This window comes from Mesocricetus auratus, unplaced genomic scaffold (genome assembly GCF_017639785.1).
Source record: "Mesocricetus auratus isolate SY011 unplaced genomic scaffold, BCM_Maur_2.0 Super-Scaffold_100691, whole genome shotgun sequence".
In the NCBI taxonomy this organism is placed as follows: domain Eukaryota; kingdom Metazoa; phylum Chordata; class Mammalia; order Rodentia; family Cricetidae; genus Mesocricetus; species Mesocricetus auratus.
Genome location: NW_024429267.1, coordinates 39,182,639 through 39,205,752, shown reverse-complemented (window position 1 = coordinate 39,205,752; position 23,114 = coordinate 39,182,639). Strand labels below are relative to the sequence as shown.

At 36.3% G+C, this 23,114-nt stretch overlaps 1 protein-coding gene across 2 annotated transcripts in view; it reads right to left on the bottom strand.

The window, feature by feature from the left end:
• Positions 1-23,114, bottom strand: part of Stag1 (stromal antigen 1) — a 272,956-nt gene that overhangs the window by 37,501 nt on the left and 212,341 nt on the right. For both annotated transcript variants that reach the window (XM_040740365.1, XM_005072015.4), the window contains exons 20-22: positions 21,885-21,955; positions 20,185-20,272; positions 4,528-4,608 (exon numbers count right to left, since the gene is read on the bottom strand). In XM_040740365.1, the coding sequence (XP_040596299.1) occupies positions 4,528-4,608; positions 20,185-20,272; positions 21,885-21,955 (240 nt within the window). The remainder of the gene's footprint in view (positions 1-4,527; positions 4,609-20,184; positions 20,273-21,884; positions 21,956-23,114) is intronic.

Here is a 23,114-nt window from a genome sequence, read left to right as displayed (position 1 = left end):
TGATTTATTTTAGTCTTATGTGTATGATTGTTCTGACTATTCAGAACATATGTGTGTACTGCATGTGTGCCTGATGCACCAAGCCATGAGGACACTGGATACTGGAGTTAAAAATGGTTGTGAGTCTCCATGTAGGTGCTGGGAAAAGAAGCCAGGTCCTCTGAAAGAGCAATAAGTGCTCTTAACTGCTAAGCCATCTCTCTAGTACCACAATTAACATTTACAAATTTATCAATATAAACATTTTAGGGAATAAAGAAGAAAAAGGGAGTTTTTAATCCCATCACTATTAAATCTTCTGTATATTTCAACTGGCACAACAAATGAGACATATAAAATCATACTAACTTATTTAAACATCCATAGGCATATAGAATGATGAATAAATTCCAGCTGTGTGCCATGCCTGGGCCATAAGCGATCAACTAACAAACATTACTAATTTGCGACCTTTGAGGAGTTGATAAACGTGCTCAGAGAAAATTTTGTGAAAATAAACTCCACAAAATTGTTACAGTAAAAGCTTAATATAAGAATGTAAAGAATGGTAACAAAATACGAGGTTGAGATTAGAATGGATTATGCTCAGTCTGTGATTTTAGGCAAGCCTCAATCTCTGACAGTGGATGCATCCGCGTAAACTAGAATTTTGGTAAGATCTACTGTACGGGATAATCTTGAAGATGTCACTATAGCGTTTTTATTCTCATGTAATCCATCAGTAAAGTAACAGCAACAACAATCTTCCTTCTGTGCTTCATCTAACTTGAACAGATTTATTTAAATGATTTTCAAGTCTCCTTAGAGTTTTAACAGTATACTTGTCAACAACAATAAAATGTCACTATAGCAAATACAACATAGGACAATTTAAATATTTTTGGAGGACCTGGCCAGATCAACAACTGCATTATGTAGGCTAAACTGAAATCTGAGATTACTATGGAGAATCACAACGTTTTTGTTCTAACCGCTGAAAATCTGTCATTTAGAAAAGAATTATATGATGGTGTGTGTGTGTTTCTGTATGAAGATATGTGCATTTGGAGGGCAGGTGCCCCTGTAGACATCAGATTCCACAGAGCTGGAGTTATATATGACTGTGAGCTGCCTGATGTGTGTGGGAACCAAACACAAGTGAAATAGTATCAAGTGTCCTAAATCACTGACGCATTTCTCCAATATCCTAATTACTTCTGTGTGTGATAAAATTACATAAATCAACAACAACAATACAAACATTCAAATAGCATTACAAAAACGTGTAACAAATCTCTCTTCTCTTAAGCCTGCTTCCATAAAAATTCTATTAACCAGGGGTAACTACTATTAAGATCTTATCATGAGGATATGCATATATTTTAGTAGTTTTAACTTATTGTAGAATATTATTTTAAGGTGTATTACTTCTATTTATGCTGCATTTATTTAACTCTGTGAAACTGTATTACTGTGCCTGTCTAAAACACCTGATGGTCTAATAAAAAACTGAATGTCCAATAGCAAGGCAGAAGAAAGAATAGGCAGGGTTGGAAGGCAAAGAGAATATACAGAAAGAGAAATCTGGGGGAAAAGAGGAAGTAGCCAGAGAAGGAGGACTCCAGGGGCCAGCCATCCAGTTTTACAACAAGCCATGGTGTAAGAAACAAAGAAAAGTATTCAGGAATAGAAAAGGAAAAGCCCAGAGGCAAAAAATAGATGGAATAATGTATAGTTAAGAAAAGCTGGCAAGAAACAAGCCAAGCTAAGGTAGAGCATTCATAACTAAGAATAACCTTCTGTGTCTGATTTATTTGGGAGCTGGGTGGTGGGCCATTTAAAAGGCCAAAAGAGCCGGGTGGTGGCGGCGCACACCATTAATCCCAGCACTCGGGAGGCAGAGGCAGGAGGATCTCTGTAAATTTGAGAACTAAAAGAGTTAGTTCCAGGACAGCCTCCAAAGCCACAGAGAAACCCTGTCCCCCGCCCCCAAAAAACAAAAACAAAAAGGCCAAAAGAATAAGATATCACAGTACATTATTTGCTTCTTTAAATATTTGCATTTTAACTGCTGACCTGAACAAGGGGGAGCTCATGGACCCCAAACTGATGGCTGAGAGGCCAGCATAGGACTGAGCCAGACCCCTAAATCTGGGTGTCAGTGAGGAGGCCTTAGAAATCTATGGGACCTTGGATAGTAGATCAGTATTTATCCCTGGCATACGAATGGACTTTGGAAGCCCATTCTACATGGAGGGATGCTCTCTCAGTCTGGACACATGGGGGAGGGCAAAGGCCCTGCTTGGGATGACATGAGTCTTTGGAGATCCCCCATGGAGGGCCTCACCCTCCCTGGGGATCAGAGGGGGAATGGAGTGGAGGGAGAGGTAGCTGGGATTGACATGTGAAGCAGGCTTGTTTCTAATTTAAATAAAAAAAGAAAAATTTGCATTTTATTTATATGTTCAAATGTCCTTTCACAAAACAATCTAAATTTCTTATATTTATGTCACAGACTTAACTTTTTTCTTTTTTGTCCTAAAATTGTACTGGCTAAAAATTCTTTAAGATATGGGCTTATAGGCCGGACGTTCGTGGTGCACGCCTTTAATCCCAGCACTGGGGAGGCAGAGGCAGGCGGATCTCTGTGAGTTCGAGGCCAGGCTGGACTGACAGCCTCCAAAACAATACAGAGAAACCCTGTCTCGTAAAACCAAAAGATATGGGCTTATAGAAGATTCAGATTTGACTGTTAGGTATTTGGGGGGAAATCACTACAGAATGCTTAAAACCTCAACATGGCATTTCCCATTGAAATAGAATTCTCTGTGAAAACTAGCTCATGGGTCTAAGTCTGATCAGAGACATTCTTGCTTTTATTTTTTTTCCTCAATATATGTTTTTATTTAAATTAGAAACATGAATGCTTCACATGTCAATCCCAGCTCCCTCTCCCACCCCTCCTCCCTTGTCCTTCCACCAACCCTCCTAGCCCCCCACCCAATCCCCACATCATTCTCCAGAGAGGGTAAGGCCCTCCTTGGGGTTATCTTCAAAGTCTGTCATTTCATTCAGGGCAGGACCTAGGCCCTTCCCCATGTGTCCAGGCTGAGAGAGCATCCCTCTATTTGGAAAGGGCTCACAAAGCTCATTCATACACCATGGTAAACACTGATCTACTACCCAAGGCCCCAGTGATTTCTGTGGCATCCTCACTGACACTACATTCATGGAGTCTGGATCAGTCCCCTGTTGGCCTCTCAGCCATCAGTCTGGGATTCAAGAGCTCCCCCTTATCCGGTCAGCTGTTTTTGTGGGTTTCACCACCATGGTCTTGACCCCTTTGCTCATCATTCCTCCATCTCTGTCACTGGTTTCCAGGAGTTCAGTCAGTGTTTAGCTGTGGGTATCTGTCTCTGCTTCCATCAGTCACTGGATGAAGGTTCTAGGATGGCATGTAAGGTAGTCATCAACCTTATCATCAAGGAGGGGCTGCTATTAATGTAGTCTCTCTACTATTACTTAGTTTGCCAGTTGGCGTTATCCTTGTAGATCTCATGAAATCACACTAGGGTCAGCTCTCTCCTCAAACCTATAATGACTCCATCTATTATGATATCTCTCATTCTGCTCTCCTCTATTCTTACCTTGATTCAATGACTCAACCTTCTTGCTCCCCCATGCCTTCTCCCCCCCCCTCTTTTTTTTTTTGGAGACAGGGTTTCTTTGTGGTTTTGGAGGCTGTCCTGGAACTCACTCTTGTAGACTAGGCTGGTCTCGAACTCAGAGATCTGCCTGCCTCTGCTTCCCAAGTGCTAGGATTAAAGGCGTGAGCCACCACAGCCCAACTGACATTCTTCCTTTTAATGAACAACAAATTTTAAGATATGTTGTTGTTGTTTTTAAAACCTCAGCATGAATAGAGCTGGTGTGCTTTTATTTTTGTCTACCATTGAATCAGAGCTACCTCTTGAGGATCTTGAGTTTATTGGAGAGATGCTAGACTTAAGGATTCAGATTAGAAGTGACCATCAATGTGAGGGGACTTTGGTGTTGTTTTAATTTCATATAAAAAGGTCAATGTCTACAGTTAAAATCGAGCATTGTACTTTTATTTATTTTCTATCCTATGCTTTCCACTTAGTTGCACATGATCAGGGATCTAGGACTAGTAAGTTGTTTTAGCTGATGCTGGCCACTTTGGTCCAGAGTCAAAAGCTTTCTCTTGTCAGACTCACTGTTCCTCTTCCTCACATCATTCTGTCCAGCAGAGCTTTGGTTTCTAGAACCATTCTGTTTCTCTTTAAATAAAAAAGGAGTAGTGCAGTTGTTTCTTAGAATATTTTCATTTTGTGCATTATTTAAATATATGTATACATGTGTGTAAATGTATGTTTTGTCTCTACTAGCAGAAGACTAACACACACCCATGAAGCAAATATATATAAAGATAACAATTTATGTAACATATAAGATATTATATAAGTTTAGTATTAAATGAGTTAATTATTTTCATAAAACCTTCTGCCTACAGAAGTCCTTACTTACTTTGGAAGGAGAACCATCTGTAATTTTCACCAGCTGCCAAAGAATCGAGTAATGGGAACACTGCAGTGCCTGAACGACTATCTGTAGCAAATGAAAATCAAAATTTTAATGAAAAAATTTAAATAGACAATTTTTTGCACAGTACAAGGTAAATAATACTTATAGGTTTTATTTCATAATGAAATTTCAAATCTGAATTTTTAAAGAGTAAGGACAGATTGGTTAAAAATCATAAATTGACAACTCAGAAAACAAAGAAAAACAAATTTTGAGAATGTCAAGTACAATATTTAATACTGTTTTAAACAAAAATGTAGCACCATGAATATTTTGCTGTTAAAAGAAACTGATGAAGCTATTTTACCCAAATTTAAAACAAGAAATTTCCTACTTATTTTATAGTAAGATATAATACTTATATATAAATTATATATCAAAATTGCATTAACAAAGCTTTATCCACAATGAACCAAAATAAAGCAAAATTACACGTGTAGCCACCACTTATGTCATAGAAGAACATGGTCAGTGTACATGCCAGTTTCATTTCTTTCTTCTTCTTGTAAAACTAAGTGATCTGGATTTACATGATAATAACTATATTTCCATTATCTAGTCTGTAATCTTAGTCTGGCTAAGAACAATACATAAAATACTGTAATGTGTATTACTTTGACTTGCTTTTATTTATCACTTATATTTAAATTTATACATATTTGTTGTACCTAAAATTTATTAAATTTTAGTACTGTAAAATATTTAGAATATAACCCTAATTATTCTATGATTGATACATTTTTATATGTTGAGTTTTAAATCATTATGGGTAATTGGTATTAATCATTTCATATGTATCTTTTGGTACACTGTGTACATGTTTTTCTAGGGTGGAGGTTTTCAGAGATTTTAGTGTTCAGGACCTCTTAACACTTTAAAAAGTTACTAGGAAAGCCCAGGCATGGTGGTCCATGTTTGTATCTAGCATGGGTAGGTTCCAGAATAGCCTGGACAGTTCTAAGCCAGACTGAACTACGTAGTGAGGCTCTGTTACTAATTGACCAGTCAATTAAGCAACCAATCCATGCCTAATCCTACTTAAGATACCCCACCTTTTCTTTTTATATCAGCATCTGAATTCCTCCTGTTTCATGAAATATCTTGTTCAGGTCTTTGGCCTGATAAAATTCAAGGAAATAAAACCAGCCAAGTAGCATAATATAAAATTCCATTGGGGCAGACTCACACCTCTACTTGAGCATTAAACAGAGCGAGTTACACATCTGAGTTACATTGTCAGCATGGATCAGGTTTTTCATTACATTTTAGTTTAAATACATAGTATACCTTTATTGCAATGAAGTGTATAATATTATTCCATTATTTTACCCACTATATTGACACACAATAAACTTCAATAAAAATACAAATTATATGTAGATAATAAGTTCAAAGAAACACCAATAACTCGAAGGCTACAGAAACTGAGAGAATGTAGTTCTGCTAAGTTTACAGTATTACGTTTGAGATTACATAAGCAAAAGGTATCATCCTGTCTACATGGAAACTCAAGATAAATAGTAAGAACTAAGAGGAACAGGTGGTACTGCTTTTGATGAATCAGTAATGAGACAATGCCACGGTTTTACTAAAAGAAATATTGATTTATGTTAAGATGTAGAAAAAGGATTCCTAAAACACTGTCAAGATATAAGCATTAGTGTGCTATAATACCATTTGGTATATCTATGCTCATTGATAGAATACCTGGTAGTTCTCAAGATACCTTTGAGTAAATTCCAGTTTATTATTATTAAGTACACTAGTGAGAAGGTTCTTGTGGAAGAAAAAGACAAGATTTACAAACTTTCCTTGAAGAAAGATGCTGTGTTGCTTAGTGATACAGAGAGGGTGAGCGCAAAAGGCCTGGGTTTGATCTAATAAGCAAAATGAAAAATTCTTTAATTTGAAACAAGATGAGCTGTTAAATTATTATAAATTAGATATTCAAATCAATAGTAATCAGAAAATGTAGATATATAGAAATAAGTAATGGGCAAAGATTGCTCAATTTTTTATATCATTTATCTGAATCCACACAAACATAATTTCCTTTCCTATTACTTTTCTATAGACCTATTACACTAGCAGTTTCTCAAAGTGTTTTTGATAACTTCACAGAAGTTTCTTGGTGGTGGGTATGGAGAAAGCCAGATTTCAAACAGGTTTTTCATTTTAATGTTCCACACATTGATATACTTCAAAAGTTTATTTTTAAAAAGATTATACTATAAGGTTTTACAATAAAAAACTAGCTGTTATCAATTGGGAGACATTTTGCTTTGTCTCTAACTTAATTATGTAATAATGTAGCTAACCTACCTAACTCAATAGTCATTTTATCTTCCACACAAAAACATTATCCTAAGTTGTTCAGAAGTCATTTATCCAGTGATATCATGCCTGTGGAACATAGAAGTAGGACCAACAATAATAAAAATTAACACACCAAAAGTGCCTCAACTTTCTCTTATCTTTCTTAAAACAAGTATTAAAGATTTTCATTCAGTTAGGCCGGGTGGTGGTGGGGCACACTTTTAATTCCAGCCTTCGGTAAGCAGAGGCAGGTGGATCTCTGTGAGTTCGAGGCCAGCCTGATCTACAAAGCTACACAGAGAAACTGTGTCTCAACAAAACAAAAAAAAAGATTTTCATTCAGTTCTCTTCTCTGTTCTTATATTTGCATTAAGCAGCACTCTTCCTAGGAAGAAAACACTTTTTAGCAAACATTTTTGGTTACATTAAGCAGGAATACTTTCAATATCTATTCTTAACCACATACTTGGCAGATACCAAAGACCAGGAATATTGATCTCTGAACGACTGGGAGGGCAATGACACTCTATTCCTTAAATTTATTCTACAGTGCTGGGATGACTAATATTCCCTGTATTACAACTATTAAAAAAAGAATTGAGATTTTTGAGATTAATGTATTATAGAATCTAGAACTAAATTAAGCAATATAAAATTGTTATTAGAGTATTTTCTTAATTTTATAATGGTAATTATGGCTTTTAATTTCTCATTAGCAAACTGGGTGAGATTCACTCAGCTTCCTACATATCATGATAGATTTTTTTGTCTTGTTTAGTTTTAAAGAAAGTTCTCATGTAACTCAGGATGACCTAAATTTTACTATGCAGTCTAGTATGATAGACAACCTTGAATTTTTACTCCTTCTGCTGGGGTTGTAGGCTAGTTTCCTAAGCCTGGTTTGATACCACATCTCTTAAAAATCAAGAAACAAGCTTCTGGACTATTTAAATGAAAAAAATTGAATTTGCATAGAAAATGAGTTCTGAATTAAGAAAACAGAATAAATCAGGCAGTGGTGGCACACGCCTTTAATCCCAGCACTCAGGAGGCAGAGGCAGGTGCATCTCTGAGTTTGAAGCTAGCCTGGTCTACTGAGTGAGTTCCAGGAGGCCCAGGGCTACAAAGAGAAACCTTATCTCAAACAAAGCAAGAATACAGAATAATAATGAAAATGTTTGTGTGTAATACTCTTGTACATGATAATATCTGTATGTGTAGAGCACGTTTAAAATTCTGAAAAATCTACAAAATGTCAATAAATTTTTGATTTGTATGTTATGAAAAGATCTTAAGAAGAGAATCAAATTTTATAGTTGGCATGTACATGACAATAAAGAAAAAATCAAATAAACACCAGTTTATTTCAATATTTGGATTAAAATGAGTGACAACATCTTTAAAAAGAGCCCTTAAAACGTGAACTAATAATCACCATAGCTGGCAAAATGATAATGAAAAAATGTTTAAGATCATTAGCATTGGGAGATAGAAAGTAGAGGCATCTGTAGGGCTGGGTTGAAGGCCTCCTCCCTCAAATAGCATTGGTCTGACCCGCACTTAGCCAGAGGCTGTCCTCCCTTACATTGCTTGTCCTCGGTATTAACCGAGTCAAGGACATCGGGTCACGTTGGTGGTCAAGAAGATTGAGCGGTCCTGGGCCGTCCCAGAGTACCCTGTGACCAGAACTCCAGCCCTAGGGAGTGGGCAGAGCCTCTGGCCGCGCCTCACTCTCTGGTTTTGCCTCCTTCAGCGTTGTCTACTAGCTGCTTTTCCTGTTCTCTCTCCCAGATCAACGCTTGAGATGGCAGCCACCCTGCTCATGGCTGGGTCCCAGATCAGACTTAATGCCATTGCGTTCTCGACATTTCTAACCCTGTCTCTAATTTCAAGAAGAAAAGCGGGTACTAAACTCCTAGGTACTAAGTGAGAAGCATTGTGTGATTTCAGGCCCCTGTGACATTTGAAGATATGGCCCTGTACCTCACTCGGGAAGAATGGAGACCTCTGGATCCTACAAAGCGACCGTTATAGGGATGTGATGCAGGAGAATATGGAAATGTTGTCTCACTGGATTTTGAGATCAGGAGTGAGAATGAAGCAAGTCGGAAACAAGAGCTTAGTGCAGATGTAGAAGTTGGAACAAGTCTGAAGAGCCTATTGGAGATGCTGAGAAGAATCCTGAAATCAAAGAGGCCTTCGCAATTGGGGACTGGCCCTAGAGACAATGTGGAGATCTGAGAGCAGAAGAGTGGGTCACTGACCTGCTTGTCTACAAACAAGTCCACGCAGACATCCCGTCTCGAGTATGTTCTCGTGTGGAAAGGCTTTCGGTCAGACTTCAGACCTCAATCGACACCAGGAAACCCACACGGGAGACAAACGCTGTAAGTGTTACGATTGTGGAAAGGGCTTCAGCCGCAGCACCCACCTTACCCAGCATCAGACGACACACAGCGGGGAGAAACCGTACGAGTGTGAGGAGTGTGGGAAAGCTCCAGCCCGAGCTCCCACCTGGCCCAGCGCCAGAGGACCCACACAGGTGAGAAGCCGAACGGGTGTAATGAGTGTGGGCGAGGCTTCAGCGAGAGATCCGACCTCATCTAACACTATCGAGGCCCTGCAAGTGTGATGAGTGCGGGAAGAATTTCAGTCAGAAGTCTGACCTGGTGGGGGAAACTTGAGCCGCATCTCACACTTGATTCAGCACCAGAGGACTCCCACGGGAGGGAAGCCGTATGAACGCACCGCCTGTGGGAAAAGCTTCAGCTGGAGTTCCCATCTTATCTCAACACACCAGAGAATTCACACCAGGGAGAAGCCCTATGAGTGTAACGAAGTTGGAGAAACTTTGAGGAGAGGTCAGATCTGATTAAGCGCCAGAGAACCCACACAGGAGAAAAGCCCTACGAATGTGTGCAGTGTGGAAAGGTTTATGCAAAGTTCCAACCTCATCACACATCAGAGTTCACACGGGAGAGAAGCCTTACGAATGTACCGAATGTGATAAGAGCTTCAGCCGAAGCTCAGTTCTTATTAAACACAAGTGAGTACATAAAGTCCTGTGATCCCGAGTAAGAAACGGCTCATTTGAAGATCCCTGGCTGATTGTGCACATACCCATTCACTCTGCACCTGTGTTTATGGGCGTGAAGAGTGGATGAACGAGTAAACGTGTAGAGCAGATGCTTTGGCTATTGGTCAATTACCCCAGTGCCTTGTATTATCCTAAAAACATTCTATAATTAAAGGAATAATTTTTAAAATAAAAAAGATCATTAGTGTTAGGAAAATATATCCTATTTTAAAAGCACAGGGAAATACTATTACACACCAAGAGGGGCAGCTAAAGTAAAGATTACCAACATGATCAAGTGTGGGTAAGATGCAGAACATCGGATCTCTCATGCATTAAGGACAGTAATATAGCCAGCCACTGAAAACAGCTAGGCAGAAAATGAAATACAGTAAAAACCTAGCAATTGGAATCACTGGCATTTATTTTATAGAAATGAAAACTATGTTCACAAAAATTTGCACACAAATTCTCATAACTGCCTTAATTGTGACAATTAATAATGGGAAATAACCCAAATATCTGTCAAATGGTTAATGGATAAAAGAAAAATCACAAAGAATTCAAACAGTGGACTATTAATCAGCAGCAAAAATGAAGCAGCTTTTGGTTTACACACCATCTGGATTAGCCTCAGAGCCCTTGCTTTCATTGGTGGCATCATGCTACTGAAACACATTGTCTTAAAGGATTCAATACTGTATGGCTAGGTTTTTGAATTTCAAAATGACAAAATTATAGTAATGGAAACCAGACTGGTTTGTGGGTGAGAAGGTAAAGGGATAGTAGGATGGAATTTTGTGTGATGGAATCACTGTTATATTATGATTGTAGTGGTAACTAAAGAGATTCTACATACATATTAAAATTGGTAAGTCAACATAAAAAGTTAATATCACTAATAAGCTAAACAAAATAACAAATATGACAAAGAATGAAATCTGTACTAACATCTTTTTCTTGAAGAAAAGTTCTGGAAAGCACAAACATAAAAATCATGTGATAAAAACTAGTAACTCAGTGAAGTGGAACAATACTTACAGTTCTACAGGCCCTTTAGTAGGCAGGGAAGTATGCATGGTAGTGTGCCACTAGCACAGTGAGCACATGATATTATAACTTTAAAAAGACAATCAGAAGTATGGAATACTACAGTATAAAATTCCTGTCAATCAAAGGTTTAACTTCGGGCTGGAGAGATGGCTCAGCAGTTAAGAGCACTGGTTGCTCTTTCAGAGGACCTGGGTTCAATTCCCAGCACTCATATGGCAGCTCACAACTGTAACTCCAGTTCCAGGGGATCTGACACTTTCAAACCAATGCACATAAAAAATAAAGTTAAACAAAAGGTTTACTTTCTTTTCTTTTCTTTCTTTCTTTTTTTTTTTTTATTTTACGAGACAGGGTTTCTCTGTATTGTTTTGGAGGCTGTCGGTCCAGCCCGGCCTCGAACTCACAGAGATCCACCTGCCTCTGCCTCCCGAGTGCTGGGATTAAAGGCATGCACCACCACCGCCCGGCTAAACGGTTTACTTTCTATTACTACAGTTAAAACTTTTCAAAGAATGAATTACAAATCAGGTTAGTTAGTGCACATTTAAACCTTAGCATGCTGAGATATTACTTTCAACCATCTAAGTTTCAAGTATCTGAAAAAAGGATGGAGTAAAGGAAAAATATCAACAGGTTCACTGCAAATATATTCATTTTGTAATCTCTCTATAAACTACTGTCAAAAAAGGAAGTTGGATAAACAGTGGATAGAATATACAACTAGGAGTTGATATTACATGATTTCAGGCCCATGCTCAACGAATTCAAATGCCTTTTCTCTCCAAACATACTGTAACCCACATCTAAAATATCCTCCTCCTTTCCAAGTGATTTGCTCAAAAGACTCAATGAACAAGTTCTGCTAACAAGCTTGAAAAAAAGAGAAACACAGGCAGATATTACTTCATTACTATATGTAATTTTTAGGTTTATGTATCAGTTTTAAAAGTTTAAAGAAAAACAACAAAAGGCAAAGCAAAGCATGAGAAAAGGTGATATAGTGCAATCATATAAATGATCTGTTATATAAGTTTATAAAGGACACAGAATAGTAGCCATTTGGACAATTGTAGCCACTAAAACACCAAAATAAAAGGTTAGCGAATACATTCCTGATCAAATAAGAAGATGAATAATCACCACAACTATGATATAATAGTTGGTCTAATCAAGTATACACATGCAGGGTTAGGTGTTAAGGTGCAAAAAGAGATGTGCACAACTTAGCAAGAGAAGGAAACACTAGAAAAAACTTTCTAGAGAAGCAATATTATTTTATTATTGCTTCATTGTATTTTTAGTGCTCAGTGGTTAAACCCATATTCCAATATATACTAAGAGCATGCTGTATCCTCAATTGTACCTTTAGTTATCAACAAATCTGGAAACAAAAATATACAAACTCTTGGAATGATATAAAAACAGGTAAAGGAATAGAAATTTTAAAGTATGCTTTACTGACAAACTGTGAACAGGCTGTCACAGCAAAAGACAGGCATCAACAGTTGAATAATTAAAAACCAGATCACAGACTACAAGTAGATGAACATGTCCTGTCTGAAAAAGGTCTCAGTTATGCCCCCACAGTAATTAATAGCAACCACTTTTACTTTCAAAAGAATTGGGCAATAAAAATGGTCATTTTACTAACAGGATAATCTGAAAGCTCTCTAAAAATGCAAGGAAACACATAAGAGACATTTGATAGGAGAGTAACATCACTACATGTTTAAAAAAATGACATACTAAGAGCAAAGATAGTCTTGTTTGTTGATTAGCTTTTGAAAAACACATTTTATTTTATGTATATGTTTTTGCTTGCATTTATACATGAAAACTATAGGCATGCTGCGTGGGTGCCAGTGAAGTCTAAAAGCTAAGAGTCAGGTCCTCTGGAACCTACACTACAGACAGTCATAAGGCACCACAAGGGTACTAGAAACGAACCCAGATCTTCTCTGCAAGAGCAGTAAGTATTCTAAACTTCTGGAATCGCCTTTCTAGTCCTGTTCATTAGACTTTTAATAATCCAGACTTTATTTATTTATTGGCAGTTCTACGGGTTAAATCCAGGACCTCATGGAGATTGGGCAAGCACTACTCCTGTGCCATGTTCTCAGTACTTGACTTTTTTGTTTATTTTGTAGATAGGGTTTCACGTAGCTAAGGCTTTGATTCTCCTGCTTCTACCTACTTCCCAAGTGCTGGAATTACAGGCATATACCACCATGCCAGACTTTGTTAGCTTTTTAAATGAATATATGGTACTTTAAAAAATAGTAGCATTGTAAAAGACAACAAAAATTGAGCTTATGAATAGATTCCTAGTTTAAGGCCAATTAAAATGGTGTTAATAACTCTACATTTACTTTAAAGCAATTTGACTATTCTTTATCTTCTGACTAATCACTTTACTCTAATTCATGCCCTTGCTCTGAAAAAGCATTTTTTTAAAAAAATCATATACACATAAGAGGACATATATAATTTTGCTGTTTTTAAGATTTTTTTTCGTAACTGGTGTTAGACTATATGTTGTTTTCTGATAGGTACACTTCACTGTAGTCATGTCCTAAGGATTTTTTGTTTTCTTTTTCAAGACAGGGCTTCTCTGTATTGCTTTGGAGCCTGTCCTGGAACTTGCTCTGTAGACCAGGCCTGCCTGAACTCACAGAGATCCGCCTGCCTCTGCCTCCCGAGTGCTGGTACTAAAGGCGTGTACCATCAATGCCCAGCCCTACAGGACTCTTAAATACAACTATTCACATTCCACTAAATATTAAGAGAAATAAAAGTATTTAATGATATTTACTTTCACAAATTTTATTTTATGTATATGGTTACTCTGCCTGCATGTATGTCTGTACACTGGTTCCTACTAATGCCAAAAGAGGGTGTCTGATCCCTTGGAACTAGAGTTACAAATGGGTGTGATCTGCTATGTGGTTATTGGGAATGAAACCTGGATCCTTTAGAAGGGCAACCAGTGCTCTTATCTACTGGGCTAATTCTCCAGCCTCCAATTACACTTATTTTTAAACTTTAACTCTTGGTAATCGTTACTTAACTTGGAGCTTTGGACTAATAGTCTAACCTGTAGGACTAAAGACTTTATCAAACTTTTCTATGACTGTTGGTTCTGAGTTTCTTACCATTCCAGATTTCTTCTATTCTTTACCCCCCCCCACCTTTTTAAATAGCTGGGCAGTTATCATTCATATTATTTTCTTTTGCTGGCAATTGAAGTCATGTGTGTGCTAAGCAAATGCTTTTTCCAAAACTGAGCTATATCCGTACTCACAATTCTCTTTGTACTTTTCATCGTGAGACAAAGTCTCTCACTAAGTTAACCGGGTTTGCCTTGGATTTATTATTCTGAAGCCAAGGCAGGTCCTCAATCTGTAATCCTCTTGCCTCAGTCATTTTAGGAGCTGAGATTATAGGCATGTGAAATTAGACCAGGCTTCTGAGAAATCTTTGATTAATCCAAACTCCCAAAGATTTTTCTCATTTCCTTCTAGGAGTTTACTATGGCTGGTCTTATTATTAGATTTATAATAAGAATATTTATTTTATTTTTACACAGGCATCTTGCTGTGTTGTTCAGGCTGCTCGCCAACCTGGATTCAAGTGATCCTTCCAAGTAGCTGAAGGTACAATTAGACAAAAGGTTATCCTTTAGGTCTAGAAAGAACTGCTTTTTTTTGTTTTAGTCATAAAATCAGTGGACCAAGCAGGGCATGGTAACACATACCTATAATCCCAGCAACTGGGAGGCTACAGCAGGAGGATTTCTGTGGGGACACCAGACCTTGAGCAGAAACCCACTTCCCCTTTGGCCTGGGAGCAGGCATCTGTTAATGTTTACTGAAAACAATTCAGTGCTTTAAAGCTCTTGATAGGGCTCAGATAAGGGCTTGCTCACTTAAATACCATGCCTTTCACACCCCCTACGGCTAGATGCCTCTTCCTGTTTCCCTGTGGTGTCTCTGGGGCCGGAGATTAAACCACCAGCCAGGAGGAAAGAATGGTATGTAGATGAATGGCAGAAGTCCTTAAAAAGGGAAGCTCCTTTTTCTTAGAGAGACTTCTCCTGAGAGCTCTCTCCTAAGCGGACTGGGGTCTTTTCCTAAGCTGACTTGGGAAGCATAAAGTTTTCTTAAAGCAACCGACCCGTCTCTGTGTCATCTATCCCGACCACCTCGCTACATTCTCGGATGCAGGCCGCACAGCAGGTGCGACAGATTTCTATGAGTTTGAGGCTAGGCTGGGTTATATCCTGTTTAAAAAAAATAAACAAAACCAAAAATCAAACAATCAAACAAAGAATTTGAAAAAAAAAAAACCCCAAAAACCAAAAATAACAACTAAAAGGTTTTGGTATGGTAAGCCTGAGGAGAAAAATCAGAAGTATGCAACTAAAACAAGTTCTAAACTCAATAAGTGTGCAATCTTCTAGGAAAGCATGATTCTTAACAACATATATAATAAACCATAATCTATCCAAAAACAATAACCTGACTTAAGTTAAACTCACCCCCTATATTACGTTCAGTCTGAATAATGTGGTGATTTCCAGTTCATGATGACGGATAAAGTACCAGCATTTAATCTCTCCCCACAGTTCCTATTGAAACAGCCCAAAAATATTTGGGAAAAAAAGATCAATACAAAAATGAATTTGACATAGAGCAAACATCAGAGGGCATGGGGTGAGGGAAAAGAAGGCATGGGAAAAGAGTGGAAGCATAGCCTAAACTACCATATGCAAGTAGCGTATTACTAGAAGGCACAGAAAAAGGGTAGAAACATAGCTTGGGCTACTATATGGTAGTAGCATCATATCAACAGTAAAAATGAAAAGAATGGAAATAATATGAAAGCTTGGTTTTACTAGGTGTGCCATACTATGTGGCCCTAAGCACATTATTTACTGTTTCAGTTTGATTTGTAGTAATGAAAATGACTATATATATAAACTATCTCTCACATGGTTTAAGCAAATGAATACATGTAAAGACTGAAAATAGTACTCAGTTTATTATAAAAATAATTTTTTTCTTTCTTTTTTTTGGGGGGGGCAGGGTCTCACTGAGTAGCTCTGGTTGACCTGGACTTAACACACAGAGATCTGCCAGACTCTGCCTCCCAAGTGATAACTAAGTTTGAATGATGCTTGAAGAGGCTCAACATTTACCATATATAATCCCTTTTCTTTTTCAGATAAGGTCACACTATGCCGCCCAAGCCAGCCTAGAATTCTCTATGTAGACCAGGGTTGGCTCAGAACTTACAGCCAAGTACTAGATGTGTTCCACCATGCCTGGTCTCAATTACTTTCCTTTTAAAAACTAGTTTAATTAAACCATTTTGCTTGACAGTAAATAATATAGCAAATGATCTTTATTGATTTTCAATCTTCTACACCTTTCTTGGAGCTATGAAAATGATGCATTAATACAGAGTTCTAATATATTTTATTTTTCTCAGATGCTAGTCTAGATATTTGTGAATGTGTGTGGGTGTGCACATGCCATGGCACACACATGGAGGTCAGAGGGCAACTTGTGGAGTCAGTACTTTCCTTCCTCTATGGGGATCTAGGAATCAAACTCAGGTTGTCAGGCTTGCTGCCTGAGCCATGTCATTGGGCTTCAAATTCAATAGTATACCAATAAGAAATAGGCACAAATCTACGGAATAAGATAAGGATAACCCTAAATATCTTTTGCTTTTGTTTTATAAAGAAATGTATGAGAAAGATAAAATAATTCAGAACATCTTGTTTCTTCAGAGTAAATATTAACTGTGTTATAGAACTGATATATTTTAAAATACTTTGTATATGTTAAGAATTCACTAGCACAATGGGCTTAAGTATATTCTGCAATGTGTGCTTACTAGAAGGGCTCAAAGAGTATTGCAATCACATAGGAGTCTGTCTGAAAGGAGCACAGGAGCTCCCACTAACAAATCTGAAAGTAAACAAGCAAAAAAAATAAGTACCAGCAATAATGAACTATAACACACTAGTATATGTATAGTAAATTAAAAATAATTTAAAATTAAAAAAGATGAGTAAATGAATTAATGAATGGATAGTTTTCCTTATAATAGAGTATCAATTAATAAACAAAAATGACAATTAAAAAGTGGTCATTTTAGAAGTTGTATTGTGATCACGATACAGGAATTCAGATAAGATTACATAAATGGCATAAAACTATCAAATTTTGCTAAGAAACAGCATTATTTATATACTTTAAAGATCCTTTTGACAGTCCATGAATTTAAAAAGGACAATGTTAACTACACAAGGGAAATCTGATAGATTCCACATTAATCAAGTGATTTAATATCACTAATAGTGAGCAAATTAACATATTTCGTTTTATTTCTCTTACATTAGCATATTCTAACTACAAAATATCTTGGTCATATTCAGCCCCCATGTACCTCTTGACATGATACATTGAGGATAGAATATTTATTCAATATTCATTCCTGGAAGAATGTGTAATCCAAACTGAAATATACCACAATCAGATAAAATTAATTGAGACTATCTTATAAACTAGCTGGTACTCTTCAGAATATCAATTTCATGAAACACAAAGGCTTCTTATTAAAAGTGACAGAAAAGATAGAACATCTAGATGCTATATATTATTATGAATTGAGAGTAATTGATACAAATGCTGTTTATATTTTAATACATATTAAAGTTGTAGTCAATACTGAATGTACAAGTGCTAAAGTGTGAAATAACAGACATGAATGTAGTGAAAGAAGTATTTGTAGGACATTTTTATAACATGACTTAAAAATAATTAGAGGACAAAAAATTAGAATAGGTATATTTAAAACTTCTGATCATCTATAAATCTTAAAGCTGCAACACCTAAAACATTACTGGCATTAGAAAAGACAATTACTACCAGAGAATCCCCTGCCCATTCCACAAATTTTGCTGTGCCTGAAGAGTAAGACTAAAGAAAGATTTAATTAAATTGTTCACTATGGAAAACAAACAGTCAAGGATATGGTAAATATAGTCCTCCCAAATATCTATAGAATTAGACATATGTAGAATATTTAGACATATTCAAAATACTGAGCATAACTGAGGGTTAACATCAGCAAAAGCTTTGGTAGGTTTTTGAGGTTTGCACTTTCTGGAGTCTGAAAAGGGGAACTAAATTATAAAAATGAGTTGAATACAGTTTTTGTTCAATTCTCTATATATCTTAGGAGATTCTTATAAATAATGTAAACATGAACATGAACACAATCTAGTAGTTATGTTTTCAATCTTCATATACCTGTTTAAAGACTAAGGATATTAATCTAGCAGAAGTTAAGACACATACAATGTGAATATGTTCTTATTTAAAAATTAACACAAGGAAAAAGAACATCTATGCAATGATAAGAGCAGAAAACAGCATCATGAGATTGTCAAGTCAGTGGCTAAGACACAAATGATGGTATTGTGGATTAAGCAGAAATGTGTTACTTTTATTCCTTCCTTGAAGAAAATAAGGAAATAAAAAAAGAATATCTTTATCACCTTCCAAATTTGTAAGAAACAGCTTGAGAATATGAATGAGTTATATTTAGGTGGTTGAAAAGTGACATGAAGACAGAATGGAAAACTGAAGTGCCACTAATAAAAGAAGTAAGCAACATGGTTAAATATTAAACCTCTTGCCACAATAAAGCAAACACATTAACTTTATTCTGTAGTGGAAGAAAAAAATCTGAGCTCAGCTTCAATAAGTGGAAGAACAAAATAGCTTTCCAACTTCATTTTACTGGAGATCCATAAAGGAAATATTCAAATGTGACACATTTGCCACAGATTTTATCCTCTTTTCACAAAAGAAATAAAGCACATAATTAGGTATATGGTGTTTATTAATAATATTCTTGGTTTTTCAAGATGGTGTTTCTCTTTGTAGCTCTGGCTGTCCTGGAACTCACTAGGTAGACCAGGTTAGCCTTGAACTCATAGAGATCCACCTGCCTCTGCTTCCAAGTGCTGGGATTAAAGGCATGTGCCACTACTACTTATTAATATAAGTAATTCTTATATTAATTTTTTTGCAGTTCTAGGAATCAAATCCAAGGTCATGTACACATTAGGCACTGAGTCACATACCCAAACCATGTTACGCAACTGAATAATTAATCACAGTAACAATAAAATACTACTTTTTTGAAGGCTTCTGTTTCAGTTGCGGCCCTTTCTTTATACATTAAACATATTTTGGATGGAGTCTTACTCTGTTGGCTGAGGTTATTGGCCTTGAACTCTAGGACTAGCTGGTGCCCCTGTCACAGAATTCTAAGTCGCTCAAACTACAGATGTCATCAACCAGTGTTTTGTGACTGGCTTTTCCTAGGACAGTCACAAAACAAGGTTTCTTTGTGTAGGCCTGGCTGTCCTGGAACTCACTTTGTACACCAGGGTGACCTAGAACTCACAGAGATCTGCCTACTCCTGCCTCCTGGGTGCTGGTATTAAAGGTATGAGCTACCACTGACTTGAGAAATGACTGATTTTTTACATGAAATTATCATTTTGTGCTAACTCTTGACAATCTGATCACTTTAAGACTAATAACATATCTCCAAGCATTACCAATAAATATGAAGTTAGGTCTCATGAGTAATGTGCAAAGTAGCTCTTCTCTTTCTCATATAGAATTAGACTAACTACTTGTTTCTTTCAGATTAGGCAAAAAAAAATTCAGATTCTTGTCTTCTTTACTCCAATTTGAATGTGAATACAAAAAGTTCTAAAAACTACTATAGGCATTCAAACATAGTTTTACTACAAAATTAAGCCATGCTGAAGGTTTGGTGCCATCAGTATTTACAGCAGCGCCTAGAACAGTCATCATAAGGAACGTAATATAGAAATTAATAGTTTTTCCAGGAATGTTTACCTTAACATTATTTTAAAAAGATAAACTATAACAAAAAGTGAAAATAAGATATACCTAACAGTTATAATCATAAGGACATTAATTTTCAAAGAGCTAGCTGCCTTATAGATTTATCAGCTATTTTCTGAAACAGGCTTTGAAAGTCATGTAATTCAGTGTACCTTAGCTTCCTAAAGCACAGAAAGGATATTAATAATTTCCTACCTGTTCTGGCATAGCTCCATGTTCAATTCCAGTCTTCAATAGTCTATAGCAATTACCAAACAGATCCCATTTAGTGAGATCATGAGCACTAAAATAAATAAAAATGTTTTAATTTTACTCCAGAATAAAAGATCATTTAAATTTGAGCTCAGTTTCACTAAACAGAACAACAAAGAAATATTTCATTTTCTTACAGAATTGAAAAAAAACCCCAAAAAGGAAACATTCAGATGTGAAAAGAAATAAAGGATGAAAACAAGAGCTGATGGTAGAGGTAGAGCTTCATATTTAATGTCAGTTTTCTACTGAGATGGTTAACCTAAACTCATACTGTACACATGTGCAACTTTATTATATTTAGAAGTACATTAAAAAAGACCCTTTAACAATTTAAGAAATATAATTACATGAGTATTTTTGAGAGGGAAATGTGCTATAATCAAATGGACAGAATTGCAAAACTAGAGGTTAGGAAATACAAGAAAACTCAAAATCCACTGGATAGCCATTTATACAGCCTGAAGACTTCTGAAAGAGATTTCTGTCAGGACTCATTATGTAGTGCAGAATGGCTTGCAGCTCCTGTACATCCTCCTGCCTGAGGACAATATTCCTGGCTTTGAAGGAAGAAGTAACAAAGCTAGTTCTTTTGACTATGGCTGTCAATTTTTATCATAAATGACAAGATATGTTTGAAAATTAGAGTTTAGTTCTACACAAAAAAAGTTTACTTGTATGTAAAAATGGATTAGATTTCTCTCTTGTTCTTTATTTTTTCCTTTGCTCCCTCCCCTCATCCAAAGAGACAGGATCTCACTATATTGCTTTGTTGCACAAGGTGGTCTCCATCTCTTGAGCTGAGGTCATCCTTTTCCCTCAAAAGCAGGTGGGAGTAATGGCAGGCACTACCACACTCAACCAAAAGCCTAGATTTTAGGAACTGCTTTTAAAATGTGAATATCTTATTAAGAACTACAAAAAAACTTTCTTTTGACAACACAATTCTGTTTCCCTTTGTTTGTGGAAAAGATAAATCTCATTACAGTGAGGGATAGGTAGAGTATGGTTTGAAAGCACATTTCTTATTCAAATCCAATTGTTCTCTGTCTACACAGTAAAAACAGTTATCATGTAGAAGTCCACAGAAATTACTTGCATGACTTCCTCAAAAACCTTTTCTCACTGATTTACATATAGTTTGGCAATTAAGTAATGTGTTGTATATACTTATCATAAAGACTGTGGAACAGATAAAGGAAATAAAGGAATCTTAATTTTTGTTTCTATTACTGAAAAAAATGTCCCTTACATCTAACTGAAAATTTGCAACTTTGAGTCAGTGTATACAACCTTCCCATCAATCTTTTTACTTAGCAAGGTTGTTAAATAACATCAATGAAAAGTTACTTACACAACTCTAGCTTATTTTATACGCTTATCTATTTTGCTAAATAATATGGATTGATTAAAATGTTTATAGTATGCTTGGTACTTACATGATTAGTTTTCAGTAAATTAATAAATTTCACATGAAACAATAATTAAAACTAACAAAATTCAGAGACAATCTTGATGAGTACAATTTGTTACATTATATATTTAAAAATGTATCACTTATAAGAAGTCAAATATTACATTTAGTCTATTCATTGGTTAGTATGTTACTTGCTAAATTTATATTAATAACAAAAATGACATACTTGTGGAAAGAAGTTAAACGCTTTAAGGTCGAAAGAACATTGTAGATATCATCATCATCAGCTTCTTCACCCTATGGATAAAAAGTAAAGTGACCGCATTTGGTAGTAACTCAAATTCATATTAAAGATACTTATCCTTAACTGCCTAAAATTCATTATATAAAGTAATGTATTCACTACAGATGAATATAAACAAACAAGTTTTTATAATACATTATGCTAAACTCTTTTGAATTGAAAATTGTTTGTGATAGAGTATTAAAACTTTTTTTTTTTTTTTTTTTGAGACAGGGTTTCTCCTGTGGCTTTGGAGGCTGTCCTGGAACTAGGTCTTGCAGCCCAGACTGGTCTTGAATTCACAGAGATCAGACTGCCTGTGCCTCCCAAGTGCTGGGATTAAAGGCGTACGCCACCAATGACCGGCCTTAAAGCTCTATCTTAATGCACGTTGTCCTTCAGTACTGAAGACCAGGTATTCCTCAGGAATGCACACATTAGTTACTATTTGAGCTAGCCTTATCCTGAAAAACGTTTAAAGATTATTTAAGATTTTACTGATGACCAGCTATGTTAGAAAATTATAGTGAAAAATCATGTCATGTTTGAAAAAATATTACCAAAATTAAAAAAAACCCAGTTATATAGATTCTTAGGAGGATCAAAGCATAAACCACAGGAATTTCAGCATGCTTTATAAATAAGACAGTAAGGGCATGGTATAGGAAGCCCCCCCAAAAATGAGATAATTTACATTTGCTAAGAGTGCTGGTTCCTTGAGCAAGCATATCTAACTTAATTTGTATATTCTATTTATTAGCACATTATAATAAATAAGTAATTTTTAAAAATATAAATTAGTAGCTGGGTGGTGGTGGCACATGCCTGTAATTCCAGCACTTGGGAGGCAGAGGCAGGTAGATCTCTGTGAGTTCAAGTTCAGTGGGTCTACAAAGCTACACACGGAAACCCTGTCTAAAAAACAAAAAAAAAGAAAGTAAATTGGATCCCAATAATAGCAAATAAAATGAAGAAAAGCCAAATCTTGGACTGTTCTTAAAAGAGGAAAAAAATGTAGCACAAAAAGAGAAGGATGAGAGATACCATTATAGAGCGAGCCATCAGAGGATTGAGGAGAGATCTGGCACTAGTGAGATTTCCAGAGATCTACAAGGATAACACCAACTGGCAAACTAAGCAATAGTGGAGACGCTACCTTAAATGCCCTCCCCT